A 15,425-nucleotide genomic window follows, 5' to 3' on the forward strand; every position below is an offset into this window, starting at 1 on the left:
CTCTCTTTGTTCACTTATTTTCACAGAGGTCACCCCCTGAACATTTACAGTGATAATGGCACAAACTTCTTCAGAGCAGCTAAGGAAATCAAGGCCTTTCTGAAAAACAATCCTGAGAAAAACCAGCTCTTCCCTGCAACTGCAGGCATGGGACTGATGCAGCATTCCATCCCTCCTGCAGCATTACACTTTGATAGAAAACGAGAAGCAGCTGTCAACAGTCTGATATATCACCTTAGAAGAGTGATGAATTCTTATTTCTTGACCAACAAAGACTGGACCACTCTTACAACACATACTCACATCTCCTCACTAAAGTTAAATGACGACCATTTTGACACTTCTTACCTAACTACATCCAATTTCCTTGTAGGAGAGAAAAATACTACACTCCCTGATCATGATTATACTTCCTCTCTCATTATCCAGATGGCTGTATATTGAGCAGCCAAGCCAGAATTCCTGAAAGTGATTGTCAATTAAATATCCCAATAAATAGCCCATAACAACACAGTGGACGATGGCAGTGATCCTAATGTTCAGGTGAGTAATGGGGAACATACAAAGCCTGTCCTTTACCACACATGAAACAGATCACTCTTGAAGGGCTCATTTATTCATTGAAAGTTTAAGTAATATTATAAGTCACCATAGACTAGTATCATCACAGGCCACATTAGGAAGGATAAGAATGTTTTCTACTTGTAAGTGAATTCTGACAGTAAGCAAGCAATCAGCTGCAACTTGTATCTACAAATAATTGTATTATCTAGAAGTCAATATAATCAACAAGATTACAATGGTGTTTCATTTGGAACAACTAGTAAAATACCCAGGAACAGTAACAAAAAAGTGCTCCTTATAGCAACTCCGTGTTTGAAAATATTCACAAAGTCAAAAATATTAGTAGCAATGATACCACTTCCCAAATTATATACAGTAGAGGTCTTTGGATCCATCCCAACTGCTGCGTGATACATAATTGAAGATCTTAAAGAACATGAAGGAAAGGTGAAAATTAGGTAAGTAAACAGTCAATCTCATAAAAAAAGTGTATCAGTCATATGTATTGAAATGAAGGGTCAACCACTGATATCTGTTCAGCAATTTTCTATTTTCAGTACCTAACAATGGCTTATCAAATTATGTACATTACCTCAAGTGACTTTTCCTGCATTGGCCCTGGCTCTGTTAACTCTGATTTGGCTTCTTTTTTCAGTGGTATCATTTCTGATACATTTTCAATATTTTCCTGTGGAAAATAAGATACATAGGTTATGCACGTAACACACATCTACAAATACTGTCACCAACAAATGAGCATGATAATTTACTACTTCCAAGTATTACAGTTACTTTCAAAATTTTACTACTGTTTAAGAGAGATTTCTACCAGCAGAGGATTTCAAAACCAAAGGCTGCACTGAGAATGGTGTTATCATCCTTGTTCAAACCTAATGTCAGAGAAAGCATGAGACTGAGAACCAAATATAAAGTGAGAAGCATTTTCTAGCCATATCAGAAGATATCCTACCAGAGATGGAATTGGGACCATCTCGCACAAAATTTTGGAAGGAATCTGCCACAGACATAAACACTAAATTATATTAATTGATTTTATGTATCCAATTACGTCTATCAAATCATTGAGGTTGTTTGAATCACATCCAAGTATTAAAACTGTTCTAAATCTTTTGCCATACAGTGAGAAATATTAATACTATGCTCTTAACATGCTATTTGTTTAGACAGACAGATCAAAATCCCTTGAAACAATTTAATCACTTTCTATAATCTGGTTTTGCCGAGCTCACAGGGGATAAACACTGCATTGAGACAGTTCTGTTCATCCAAGTGTAAAAATAAAAAACGAACATGAAAGAAGCAGGCTTATCACAGTCATAGACCAGGGAAGGATGTGATGCAGGTCAAACATAAAGCAACTACAAATGAAATGTTTTACTACTACAAGGATGTTATGCAGTGTTCGGTGAAGAACTGTGGGGATGAGAACACCATCAGTGTTGGAGTGTACATCTGCAGTTACAGAAGCTCTTTCATGATCTACGAACGTCATCCAGTAAATAATTTTTCCTTATTTTCTCTCTGCAAACCACATGTTTTAGAATTAAGTTGGTACTGTAGGAACTTCCACTGGCGTATGGCTGGGGTAAGGTGATCTTCAACCGCACGTGCTTGCTCTGTGTTCACCAGTACGGCGTTACCTGCCATGGAGCTACCACTTGAAAGCGTTTCCACTTGTGAACTCTGTCCTGTTATTCGCTTTTCCACGGCAAAAAATGAAATGGCTACCAATATTCATTGCCATTTGGTGTGAGTTTATAGTGAAAGATGCATGCTGGCATTCATGGTTCCTGGAATGGCAGCAAGATGTACATGATGACAGCGCAGCGCCAGGCCCATTACAGCCACTGTTGGCCAGAATGTGGTGGACAAAGATTAATGCGTCAGCACTGTCGAGATAATGAATCTACTGCCTCCCGGCACGGAAACTGGGCAGTTCTTTATTGCAATGATATTGTTGAATGTCTTGCAGTATTGAAAAGTCTGTGCAAGATGGGTCCCAAGTTTTCTTACTGATGCTCACAAGCAATAACAGAACGAAGTAGCCTGAGCTTCCCTGCAAATGCTTCAAAGAGAGGGAGATCAAATGTTTTCCCGCATTGTTACTGGAGATGAAAGCAGGGAGCATTATTCAACTCTAAAAACAAAACCACAAAGCATGCTATGGAAGAAACTTGGTGAACATGCTCATAAAAAAGGGCCAAGACCTCAGACTCTTTTTTACAATTTACTATCGCACCGACACAAATAGGTCTTATGTTGACGATTGGAGAGGAAGAGCCTAGGAGTGGGAAGGAAGCAGCTGTGGCGTCAATTAAGGTACATCCCCAATACTTACCTGGTATGAAAATGGGAAACCACGGAAAACCATCTTCAAGGCTGCTGACAGTGGGGTTCGAACGCACTATCTTCCAGATGCAAGCTCACAGCTGCGCGGCCTTAACCGCATGGCCAACTTGCCCGGTTAGACCTCAGCCTCTGTAGGCATAGTTTTGGCTACTGCCTTTTGGGACTGTAATGATGTTGTATTGGTTGACTGACCGCCCCAATGCACTGTGGTCACACATGAGAGGTCCTGCACGATCCTCACGAAGCTCAGACTTGAAATCCAACGAAAACGTTCTGGTCTTGTCTCAGAAAATATTGCCCATTCAGCTCAAAGGACGCAGGATTTGCTGCAGAACTTCAAAAGGGACCTTTTTCCCCATCCACCTTATTCTGCGGAACTTGCCCCGAATGATTTCCATCTCTATCCACAACTCAAGTTGCACCTTGGACGTAAGCGGTTTGCAACTGATGAAGAGGTGGAAGAGGAAGTGCACCGCTGTCTACAGAGATGGGACCCGACCCGGTATGATGAAGGTATCAAGAAACTGCTGCCAAGATAACAAAATGTTTGGACTGAAATGGTGACTATGTGGAAAAGTAGTGTACGAGTTGTAGAATGAAAATTAAATATTTCTCAAAGGTAAATAAAACCAAGCACCATGGGGCAACAGCCCCCGTAGGGCCATGGCTTACCAAGTGACCACTGCTCAGCCCAAAGGCCTACAGATTATGAGGTGTCATGTGGTGAGTACGAACAATCCTCTCCGTCGTTATTCTAGACTTCCTAGACCAGGGCCACCATCTCACCGTCAGATAGCTCCTCAATTTTAATCACATAGGCTGAGTAGACCTCCAACCAGCCCTCAGATGCAGGTAAAAATCCCTGACCTGGCCAGGAATTGAACACGGGGCCTCTGGGTAAGAGGCAGGCATGTTACCCCCACACTGCAGGGCCAGCACAAGTGTAAATAGCCTGCTTGTATTTTTTGTAAAATAGGGAAACCTATTTATCGGATGGCCCTCGTACTACGAGACCTTTAAATTTTTCACTTGGATTCATGAAACATTTTGACACTACAGGGGTGCAGGAGGAACTGTGATCAGAAGCTTACATTCTATTACAAGTTAGTTTACTAATAAAAGCAAATTAAAGTATAAAATTCCAGAATATACTCACTTATCCCATTTAATACAGAAGAAATCAAACAGTAGCTGAACTAAGGAAAGGAAGATAAAATGACGCACAAAATGGAGAGTTTGTTAAAGATGAAGCCATACTTTCCATTGTAGACTTAGTTAAATGTAACAAAAAAACTTTCTAGTTTGTCAAACATACAATTTTAACATAAATTATTACACTATAAACATACCTGTAAAAAATAAACACTCTATTATACAAAGAATGACATGTTTCATTCTACAAGAACATCCTCAGACTCTATGAAATCACACAAAATATGCATACATGTACAGCATTGTTTACGTTGCATAAACTTGTCAATGATAGAGAGTTCAGTGATAATATGAGCCAGTACTGACAAATAAGAAATTTACAAGTATTAATATATCAAGAAAACTCCTGAACATATCTAGACTGCCAATGCCAACTTTGTTGTCACCAAATACTATTTCAGGACTGTGGTCATGGAGAGGTAAATGGAAAGTTTTGAGTATAGCACAAACCTTACGGAGAGGGGAAGGGAAGCATGAGAGGGGAGTGCCGAACATTGTGGATCCCTCCTACTGGATGTTAAAATCTAGTACACTGTACCATGGAGAGGAGAGGGGGAAGTAGGATGGAACGAGTGGAGCACTGTGGAATACTCTTTCCACACTGGAGAGGGGAGAGAAGGTTATTAACCTACTTCATGTTATAATGTACTTTTATGTAAGATGGATGAATGCAACTGAATGATTTTAGATGAATAATGTATGGAATTGAAATAGAGAATATCTATAGGATATTATTGTGATAAATGCCAATTTAATGAGTAAGTATGGTCCAGATATTATGTGAGTAGAGCGATGTGCGGGGAATTTTTTAAGTGTGTATGGTCATTTAAGTTGGTTACGTTAGCACTTTCTGCGATGTAGATCTCGATTGCTTCCCTCATATTCGAAGATTTTATATTATTTTCAATGTGTAAAATTTTTAGATCTGTGTTGATGTCTGTGAAATAGTGTGAAATGTCGTATATGTGCTCCCCAAAGGCTGAATGCTGATTATATCTGATCGTTTATTGTGTTCTTTGAATCTTGTGTGGAAATTTTGTTTTGTCTGACCTATATAGGTGGCATTGCAGTTAAGTTCTTGGCACTTGAGTTCATAGACTCGTGACTTTGAGAAAAGGGTCTTTTTTGTTTAGGTGCACTTGTTGATGTGTCTCTGCAGTGTGTTGTTCATCCTAAAGGTTAATTAATACCCTGTTTCCTAAAGATATAACCTACTTTTTATGTGTTATTATTAATGTAGTTGAGAACCAAGTGTGGTGGTTTTCCAGGGACTTTTCTTTTGTTTGTTTAATATTTTATCTACTGTGCCTGGAGGGTGGTTGTCTTCTTTCATGATTTGTTTAACAATTTGTGCCTCTTCATTGAACTCCATTGTGCTCATTGGTATGGAAACAGCTCTGTGTATCATTGTATTCAATCCAGCTATTTTTAGTGTGTATGCATGGTTAGACTCGTCAATAGCATGCAACACCTGAGTGGGCTTGCTGTACACTTTGTAAGACAGGTTGCCATTATTCCTGCTGATTGTGGTGTTATTTTCTTATTAGATTCTTGCTTCATTGTGAAGCTGGTGGAATTTTGTTAATAATTTAGTGTGTTTAATAACTGGTGTTCATTAGTGAAGTCATTATCATATGCACATGATGTCGCCTACATACCTGCTCCAGTATAATATTCCTTTTGAATGCTGATACGTTCAGAAGATGTTTTCAAAGTTATTCAAAAAATGTTTGCTATTATACCTTATAATGGTGATCCCATGGCTAACCCTTCTTTGTGGCAATAGATCTTGTCAGTGAATGCAATGCAATTTTGGTGTAGCATTGTTCTAATAAGGCTAATTATTTCTTTGGTTTCCTGCAGTGAAGTATTTTCTTTATGAAGATTTTCGATAATTTTAATGGATTCATCTATTGTTACGTTGGTGTACATGTTAGTGATGTCAAAGGGTATCTTTAACCCTTTACCACCCACATTTTTGCTCCGCTTATCCCCAGGTTTCAACCTATTAATTAGGAAATATTCAAGCAAAGCACACCGTTTCATTTTCAATAATATTAGAAAACATGCCATCATTTACAACATTTAACATACCATTATGTCCATTTCTCTATTCATTGAGTCATAAGTTTGTCGGTTCAAACCCCCACCCGTGCTGGAGATACTCAACACTGAGGTAGGCTGTTTTTGTCATATCCTCATGTTGTCTAAATCCCCCTAAGCCAATAAAGATGAGATTCTGGAAGTGTAATGGTGACCTTGTATATCAACTTTCATTTCCTCTAGCAAGTGTCTTCCCATTCTGTTTCTATTTTACTGAAATGCGCCTGTTTGATTGCAGCATTGATATATACGCAATCGTAACGTCACTGAATAGATTGCCTCCAACTAACATATGTAAAAATATAACCTGTTTCTCAAAATACTCTTTTGAAATTATTGATAGGTACAACATCATCCATATAATCATTGAGTAATGAAACAAAATGTTTGTGTTACCTGAATTGCAGCCGCATCATCATCAGGTCCGATTTCTAGATATCCGTTTTCACTTATATCACGGTTATCAGTAAAATTATCTTTGTTGATATGTTATTTACTCACTAAAAATTTACCGCCACCCCTGCTCAACAATTCTGTGTCATTTCTTATCCCGCTATTCAGCTCAGTCTCAATATCTGCAGTATTCAATCCCGTCATGTTTACGAACTAAACAGCTGACCAACACTCGCGGAAGTTCAAGTCCGTTGCCTAGACAACTTCAAGACGAATTCTCACTCTTCTTTTATTTCCTATTTCCTATTGTACTGCATGTTCATCAAAGCCTAATAAACAATTCACTACCAAAAAATACAAAACTATTGCATAGATTGCACACGTATGCAGATAATGCAGCTGGGTGTTTTAGGGCAATACGGACCGTAAGGCAAAGTGAACAGTCGGGCGCTTTTGGGCGGGAAGGGGTTGATTAGTTCTAGGCTGGTTTTAATTTATCTGTCTTCTTTAAGTGAGATTTTCTCTTTTAGGATTTTTTTAGTTGTTAGCTTAAATTGTAAATTGGCACATCATAATTTACTATTGGTGTAATGGGACATGAGCTTTTGTGTATTTTGGGGATGGCTTTTACTGTGGGGAGTTTGGGATTTTTTGATGGTGAGGCTTTCCTTTTCTTGTTCTGTGAGATTAAAGTCTGTTTGCTGGATAGCTTGTTTTATTTTCTTTGAAATTTATTTGTAGGGTCACATTGTAGTTCTTGAATTCCGTTGTTGTTGATGACAGCTATTGTTTTTTTCTATATACCCAAGAATAGAACATAACAAGAAGTGTCAAGAGTATAGATCTTGAATAGCAGTGCACTCGCATCTCAGATATGTTCAGACACCGTTCTCCTCTGTAGTGTCTATAATTTAGAATTCAACCAGCAAACATTTATTCAGAGAACAGTGTGCATAAGCTGCAGAATTTCACCTTTAAGCAACTCCTGGACAATATCACATCTATAAATTAGCAGTTCACAGTGTTGGGAGTAGATTTTTGCTGCCAAGTCACAATTATTCATTGAACATCCCTCTTCCAACTCTCAAGGTTTTCAAAGACTCTGAGGTGCAAGAATGATGTGCAGGAATTCCCTTTTATGCCAGTATAACTACAGACGTGTGCTGGGATATTCAGCTTCATCAAATACCTCTAGAATGGACCCAAATTACACTCCCCAACATGAAAGTAGAATGTTATCACATCACCATGTAAGCTATCAGATGAAGAGAGACTGAACTGTAAGCCACACATTCAGAAGATTACAATGGACTGTGTTTACAGTAGCAACAGACAGAGCAAGGAAAGATGATGACAATAAGTCGCTTCTTCTCCGAAATTATTTCACAGCTTCTCCGCCAAGGCAGAGTTTTACTATGAGATCACCCAACATTAGTAACATTGTAAAGAAGTTTAAATGATGCAAATCTTACCTGGAACTTCTTTTGGAGGAAAAATATGTTCACTATGAAATTCAAAGTCCTACTGGCCGTAACCGAATTAAATCCAGCACCCACAATTGTCCTTCAGTTCAGCAGGTACTAGCACTAAAATTGGATAATGTATGATAGGAGATGATGTCAATCCCACAACGATACCATTAGCAAACCATGGAGAATAAAAACATAACCATACAACCTACAGAAATCCATTTCAATAAATGCCAGAGGTAATCAATAAACAATAAACAGTCATTTGATGGGTACTTAGCTCATGAAATGTCCTGATGCCTCGATCTTGAAACGCTGCCTGTCACAACTTCATTGGTAGCTGGACCTAACCAAGGTTCCTTCACTATCAAGTCCACAACTTTAATTCAGCTTTTTGCCACTATGAAACATAGCATGCACTGCCATCTCCCTAGTAAATGCTAGAGGCCAATTGTCCACTTGGCGACCATAATCTGGGGGCATGTGCCACCAGAACCCCTTTCCTTGCCCCATGAACAAAGTTTCTGTCACTAGTTGGACCTATAGATGTATATAAATACTGTTGTTTGTACTTCCTAAGAGTTGGCTACCTTGCGTAGCACATTATCACATACTCCCAGACAAAGAAACAAAAGAGAGACATACTTTTCCTCAATGCCCATGTAGCAAATGGCGACTGCTGGGGTTAATATTGGGGAAGCACATAGTAAATTATGCCCCTGCCAAACTTATTCAGCTACTAAGGGTTAAATTCTGATCTCTATAAAGTTATTTGCCATGAGACTCACAAGTGATGCATTTGTTGTTCTTTCAAGCCAGGCTGGTTCCTCTTTGATTTTTACTTGCAGGTCCATTTCACACTGCAACTGAAGTAGTTACAAGGTACTGGGGTTCTTGATTACTTCCAATGATTTTACACTGAAACATAGCCCAGAGAAATATATTACCTTATTGCAGTCATTGCTACTTAGGTTATCTGTCAACAAACTAAGCATTATGCTTGAAATTTTACATGACCGTCAATATTATGAACATACCAAAGAGACTCAAAATTTTACATGACTGTTAATATTGTGATCATACCTATTGGACCTCAAGTTTTCTATGACTGATACAATGCAGAAGAATCTCCATAACAACACTGATAACCATAACAAGAATTCTACATATGATATCCTAAACGGAAACTTATCAAAATTTCGAACCCTACTACCACATGTCGCAGCCTACAGTGTAAAGAACAACTCAATATTCACAGCGTCACTATTAAATTGCAAACATAGGTAAATAACACAGCAACACAATCATTAAAATTATGCACTACATATTGTAATTTCTTTCTGAAACTAATATCCGCGATTCTTCACCTGCGTAGCCCTTCAGAAATATTCTGCACTCCAAAAAAATTTTGATAGGTAAGGTAAGTTACGTTATATTGCTACAACACACGAGGAACAGATTTGCTGGCACTTGTGACACAAAGGCCAGGAGTTTTCAAAAAGGATGCCGGTTATATGCGTATACAGTTTTAATGCTTAAGTAGAAATAAAATTTAAGAAAATTAAAAATATTAAATATTAAAAATACGTAGAATGCTGAAACTGAGAAAGATTAGTATTAACTTCTTACTGTTCCCAATTGAGATGTATAATTTTCGCAAAAGTAAATTATAGAACTTGAACCTTATCGACAATAGAGATTGTGGACACAGTGTAAATGATAGAAGTCACAATTTCTCAATGAAGAAAATCTGTAGCACAATAAATTAACGGAATAGGCTGTACAAATGGCTAATGCGCGTCTTATGTAACACATACCTCACACCTAGAGACGAAACCTGATATTTTAATTCAGTGTAATCACTTAAAACAAACACTTAAAGAACGGATTTCATTTGTATCAGTCAGTAGAACGGGCTGAATTTAGGAAAGGATGAATTACCAGTGACAACTCCAGAGTACACGACACTTCTTGAAAACAGCACTGGGTGCAATATCCCGTTATATTTGCAACTATCAACTATCAATACAGTCCTGTTCTAGTGGGCTTTACACGTGGTCAAAGAGAATGAGTAAGAGATGACTCTCAACGTTATTTTTTACTTCTGTACGCAACGGCTGCGCAAAGATCGCCAGGAATTGCACACCAGCGCCTCTAGTGTAAACAGGGCTGAACTAAAATTACCGGGCGGGTGATTTAAATCGTTTAGCGCGCGGAGGGTCCCCAGGTTCTCGTCCCCCCTCCATTCTTAAATATTACATTAAATACATTTTTTCTTTTTTTATTTCTCTTATATTTTTCTTTCATTTCCTTTTCTTTCTTTCCTTCTTTCTGTTACCTTTTTCTGAAATACTGCATTCTGAACAACAATACACCTGGAGGTAGGCCTGTGCTTTATTATTATTATTAATAATTTTTTTGCTGGAGAAAAGAAGCTTACCACTTGTGCTGCTTATTATAATTATTTCAATTATGGAGCTATATTTTATTTTTACTAATCCACAAAGCCTTGAAGGATCGGAGTGACTGGCCTTGCCTGTGCTGCTTTTGTTTGTTTCTGCTGAGGAAAAACGGAGCTAACTCACAAAGGGAGGAAGGAAGTGACCTGAAGGTGAGTGGGATTGGCAATACTTATCTCAGATTAACACCTACGACAGAAATAGACACTAACATCCCCTCGTACATCAGTCCTCTTTAACACTACTTAAGCCAACTGTAACAGTCAATAGTATCAAGATATGCCACTTATGCAGGAAATAAAATATAAATACAATGTAAGAAAGAAAACCATACACAGGAACCAAAATGATAAAAGGAAACTCATATGCTAAGGAGAGAGTTTGTAGGATTCAAAGGTAAATTGAAATGAAACATGATTTTTTGATTTATGGAGCTATATTCTACCTACTATCCACAGTGTTACAGGAATAAAATTGTGTAGAAATTTTAACAAAAGTTTTAGTGATAATAGTATATCATAATAGCATGACATTATATTCAGCAGTGTTAATCATCAATTAATATACATCAGCCAGAAAACTATCCAATACAACACAAATACAAGATCATTCACTTATGAAAGAGAGACTGGAACTGACAAGGTACAACATAATACTTTTCTCTCTTATTGCAGTTTAACATTGCACTGACATTGCAAATTTTTCAGCAACACCATTTGTATTTTCCCAAGGAACTTACTATATGATACATCTTTCAGTCTGTCAAAAGAGGCACCTACGGCCACACACTGAAAAATATTGAGATTTGTACTTCTTTTGCATCTGCTAAAGGATGGCAAATCTCTGGCAGAGTAGTGTTTGAAGAAACCAAGACATGATAGCACATACTCTGTTCCTACATACTGCACCAAAACACAACATATCAATCAATCAGTCATCTGCATTTAGATGATAAACAATGTCAAGCTACAAAATTGTATGCATCCCTTGTATTCATTAACCTACACTATTTATAATAAAAAATGTTCTATTTTATGTGACAGTAGGATATATCAAAATTTTTCTGCTACATGGAAATGGATGGAATCATGAATATATTTGAGGGTTTAAAAGACAAGAGAGAGCTTACAGATTCTGTGATTGCTCCCTCTTACAACATGCAGGCAGTACAAATAATGCTTCCTTTCAGTCCATCCGCAGGAGAGGAGTTCTAATAAATTTACAGATATATGTAGCATCAGGATCTACATACAATAATATGGCAGCTGATCCAGCACAAAACATTCCCATGCCAAGTCACAACATAGCTCCATCTATTAAGAGCTATGTCCAAGGAATTGCTTGCTAATTTAGTACAGTACTATGAACAATATGCTGTTACTTCCACAACATTACGGTGTGCAAGGGACTTTGCTGTGACCTAGACGAAATGCCAGTTGAAGACAGTGGAAACTCACTTCAGACAGTGCCATTTGTACCTACTGTATATCGAAGGCAGAAATCTATGTTGATGGTTGCAGAGTAGGCTGATCTGTGGTCTGACAGCATGCACTCCAACCGGCCAACCAAGCAGAGGAGGGGTGGCTATGGTTCCACCGTGTTTCTACACCTCTGCATTTGGGACACAGATACGGGCTGTCCTGAGAATGGTTTTTCCTTTCGCCTGCAGTAAGGCGAATAATGGGACAGTTCCTAGTATATGTCACGGCCACCAAACATCTTGCCCTCACCACAAATCTCCTTGCTTAAGATGATGATGCTTGTTGATTAAAAGGGCCTAAAATCTAGTTCATTGTTTTAAGAGAAATTACAACTAGGCAACCATCCCCTATATATATTAGTAATCGGAGAGAAGAAATGGGAAGGGGGCTGACACTAGGAAAATGATGGTATCTGCTAAGGAGGACCAGGGCCATGGAGGGAAAATAAGACTCCCTAGGCCTCCATACATAATACAATCGGGGGCAGAAAAGAACAGGTCGTGATCGAGGTAGATCAGATAGGATAGATGAAATTGGGGAGCCTGGCACAAGTAAGTGGAAGCAGTGCCAAAATTCAATTACGGGCTCCGTGGTAGCCTGCCCAAGTTCCCAAGTGCATAGCCCACATGGGACACCTTTTAGTCGTCTCTTACAGCAGGCAGAGGATGCTGTGGCTGTTATTCTACTGGCCCTACCCACAGGGAGACAAATATGATAAGGCTAGTTGCTTTACGTTGCACCGACACAGATAGGTCTAATGGCGATGATGGGACAGGAAAGGCATAGGAACGGGAAGGAAGCAGCCGTGGCCTTAGTTAAGGTACAGTCCCAGCATTTGCCTGGTGTGAAAATGGGAAACCACAGAAAACCATTTTCAGGGCTGCCGATAGTGGGATTCGAACCTATTATCTCCTGAATACTGGAAACTGGCCGCACTTATGTTTCAAATTATTCGAAATTCATTTGCCTTGGTGTGGTATGTTTTCTTGTTCTGGCCTCAGGAGATTGATAAAACAAGAACAGTAAAGATGCTTACCTCAAATATCTTGTACTTTTTCTTGAAACACGCAAACGAAGATAACAGATATGCGCATACAAATCAAAGTAAAGCAGAATGTCACAAATGTCAAAAACGTGATCGGCCCACGTGGTCCAAGTTGTCAAACTCAAACTGACCAATAGCAATCGGAAGATGTTTCTACCAATAGGAGCTGCCGTATTCGTCACGTGGGCTTAGGGTGAGTGACGTGATGTACAACAGCGCGCCCACGCGGGTGGAGGGCAAAAGTATTCAGTCTGAGCCGGGCCCTCGGAAGGGTAGGACCTATGCCGCTGTCAAACCCTTGCACGTGGTAGTGGTGGGGTTAAGGTTCGGCAGTTCGGTTCACTGCCGTCTCAATCCTACATATATAGATTGAGACGGCGGTGGTTCGGTTATTGATGTTGGGGAGGAAGGGGCGTTATCGTTGAAGGAGGGATTGGATATGGGTGGGGTATAGTAGCAATTACTGAATGAAAACAGCTCATTTGGGAGCTTTAATTTGAAAATGCAACAACCCGACAACATTATAGAGATCATTTTGCAGTTGCTCACAATCTTGAAACTTATTTATTACTCTGTACAGAATAACATCATCTGCAAAAAGCCTTATCCATGATTCCACTTCTTTACACATATCATTGATATATATAAGAAAACATAAAGGTCCAATACTACTGCCTCAAGGAATTCCCCTCTTAATATTTACAGGGCAGGAGAAAGCTTCACCTACTCTAATTCTCTGAGTTCTATTTTCTTAAAACAGAGCCACCTATTCAGTCACTCTTTTATCTAGTCCAATTGCACTCATTTTTGCCAGTAGTGTCCCATGATATACCCTATCAAATGCCTTAGACAGGCCAGTCGCGATACAGACCAATTGACCTTCTGAATCCAGGATATCTGCTATATCTTGCTGGAATCCTACAAGTTGTGCTTCAGTGGAATAAACTTTGCAACAGTACGGCTTCTCTTCTGTTTGTGTCCGCATATGAACAGTTAGGTCAGACTGCCTTTCTTTCTGAATGATTTTCCACAGACATTGCAGCTGTTTGGCTTCTCGCTTGTATGGGTCCGCATATGTTCGGTTAGTTTGCCTCTCATTATGTCTCGCCTGTATGTCTCCGCATATGTTCGGTAAGTTTGCCTCCCTTTATGAATGATTTGCCACAGACATTGCAGCTTTATGACTTCTCCCCCGTATGGGTCCGCATATGACCGGTTAGATTGCCTTTCTGGATGAATGATTTGCCACAGACATTGCAGCTGTATGGCTTCTCCCCCGTATGGGTCCGCATATGACTGGTTAGATTGCCTTTCTGGATGAATGATTTGCCACAGACATTGCAGCTGTATGGCTTCTCGCCTGTATGGGTCAGCATATGACCGGTTAGACTGCTTTTCTGTATGAATGATTTCCTACAGACGTTGCAATTGTACGGCTTTTCGCCTGTATGGGTCCGCATATGACCGGTTAGAATGCTTTTCTGTATGAATGATTTCCTACAGACGTTGCAATTGTACGGCTTTTCGCCTGTATGGGTCCGCATATGACCGGTTAGAATCCTTTTCTGTATGAATGATTTCCTACAGACGTTGCAATTGTATGACTTCTCTCCTGTATGCGTCGGCATATGTTCGGTTAGCCTACTTTTCCTTGTGAATGATTTGCCACAGACATTGCACCTGTATGGCTTCTCGCCTGTATGGGTCCGCATATGACCGGTTAAAGTCCCTTTCTGTACGAATGATTTGCTACAAACATTGCAGCTGTACGGCTTATCGCCTGTATGGGTCCGCATGTGTTCAGTTAGTTTACCTCTCCGTATGAATGATTTGCCGCAGACTTTGCACCTGTATGGCTTCTCGCCTGTATGGGTCTGCATATGACAGGTTAGACTGCTTTTCTGTATGAATGATTTCCTACAGACGTTGCAAGTGTACGGCTTTTCGCCTGTATGGGTCCGCATATGTGCGGTTAGTTTACCTCTCTGTATAAATGATTTGCCACAGACATTGCACCTGTATGGCTTCTCGCCTGTATGGGTCCGAACATGATCGGTTAGAGTGCCTTTCTTTATGAATGACTTGCTACACACATTGCACCTGTATGGATTCTCTCCTGTTTTAGTCAGCTTGTGATAAGATATACTGCTTTTCTTGACAAATGATTTGCAACATACAGTGCAAAAATGAGACTTGTTGCCTGTGTGAATACCCATGTGACCTGGTAGTTTTTTCCAGCTGAAGAATTTTCCACAGACGTTGCACCAGTATCGGTTCTTGCTCGTGTGAGACCGCATAACGTCCGGCCGTTTTCTGAAATTTTTATGAG

The 15,425-nt window shown here is 39.4% G+C and overlaps 1 protein-coding gene across 1 annotated transcript; it reads right to left on the reverse strand.

The window, feature by feature from the left end:
• Positions 1-13,838: 13,838 nt before the first annotated feature.
• Positions 13,839-14,885, reverse strand: LOC137503129 (zinc finger protein 248-like). Its single transcript, XM_068230604.1, has one exon. The coding sequence runs from the start codon at positions 14,806-14,808 to the stop codon at positions 14,275-14,277; it is 534 nt and encodes a 177-aa protein (XP_068086705.1). The 5' UTR covers positions 14,809-14,885; the 3' UTR covers positions 13,839-14,274.
• Between the last annotated feature and the right edge of the window lie 540 nt (positions 14,886-15,425).

This window comes from Anabrus simplex, chromosome X (assembly GCF_040414725.1).
Source record: "Anabrus simplex isolate iqAnaSimp1 chromosome X, ASM4041472v1, whole genome shotgun sequence".
In the NCBI taxonomy this organism is placed as follows: Eukaryota; Metazoa; Arthropoda; class Insecta; order Orthoptera; family Tettigoniidae; genus Anabrus; species Anabrus simplex.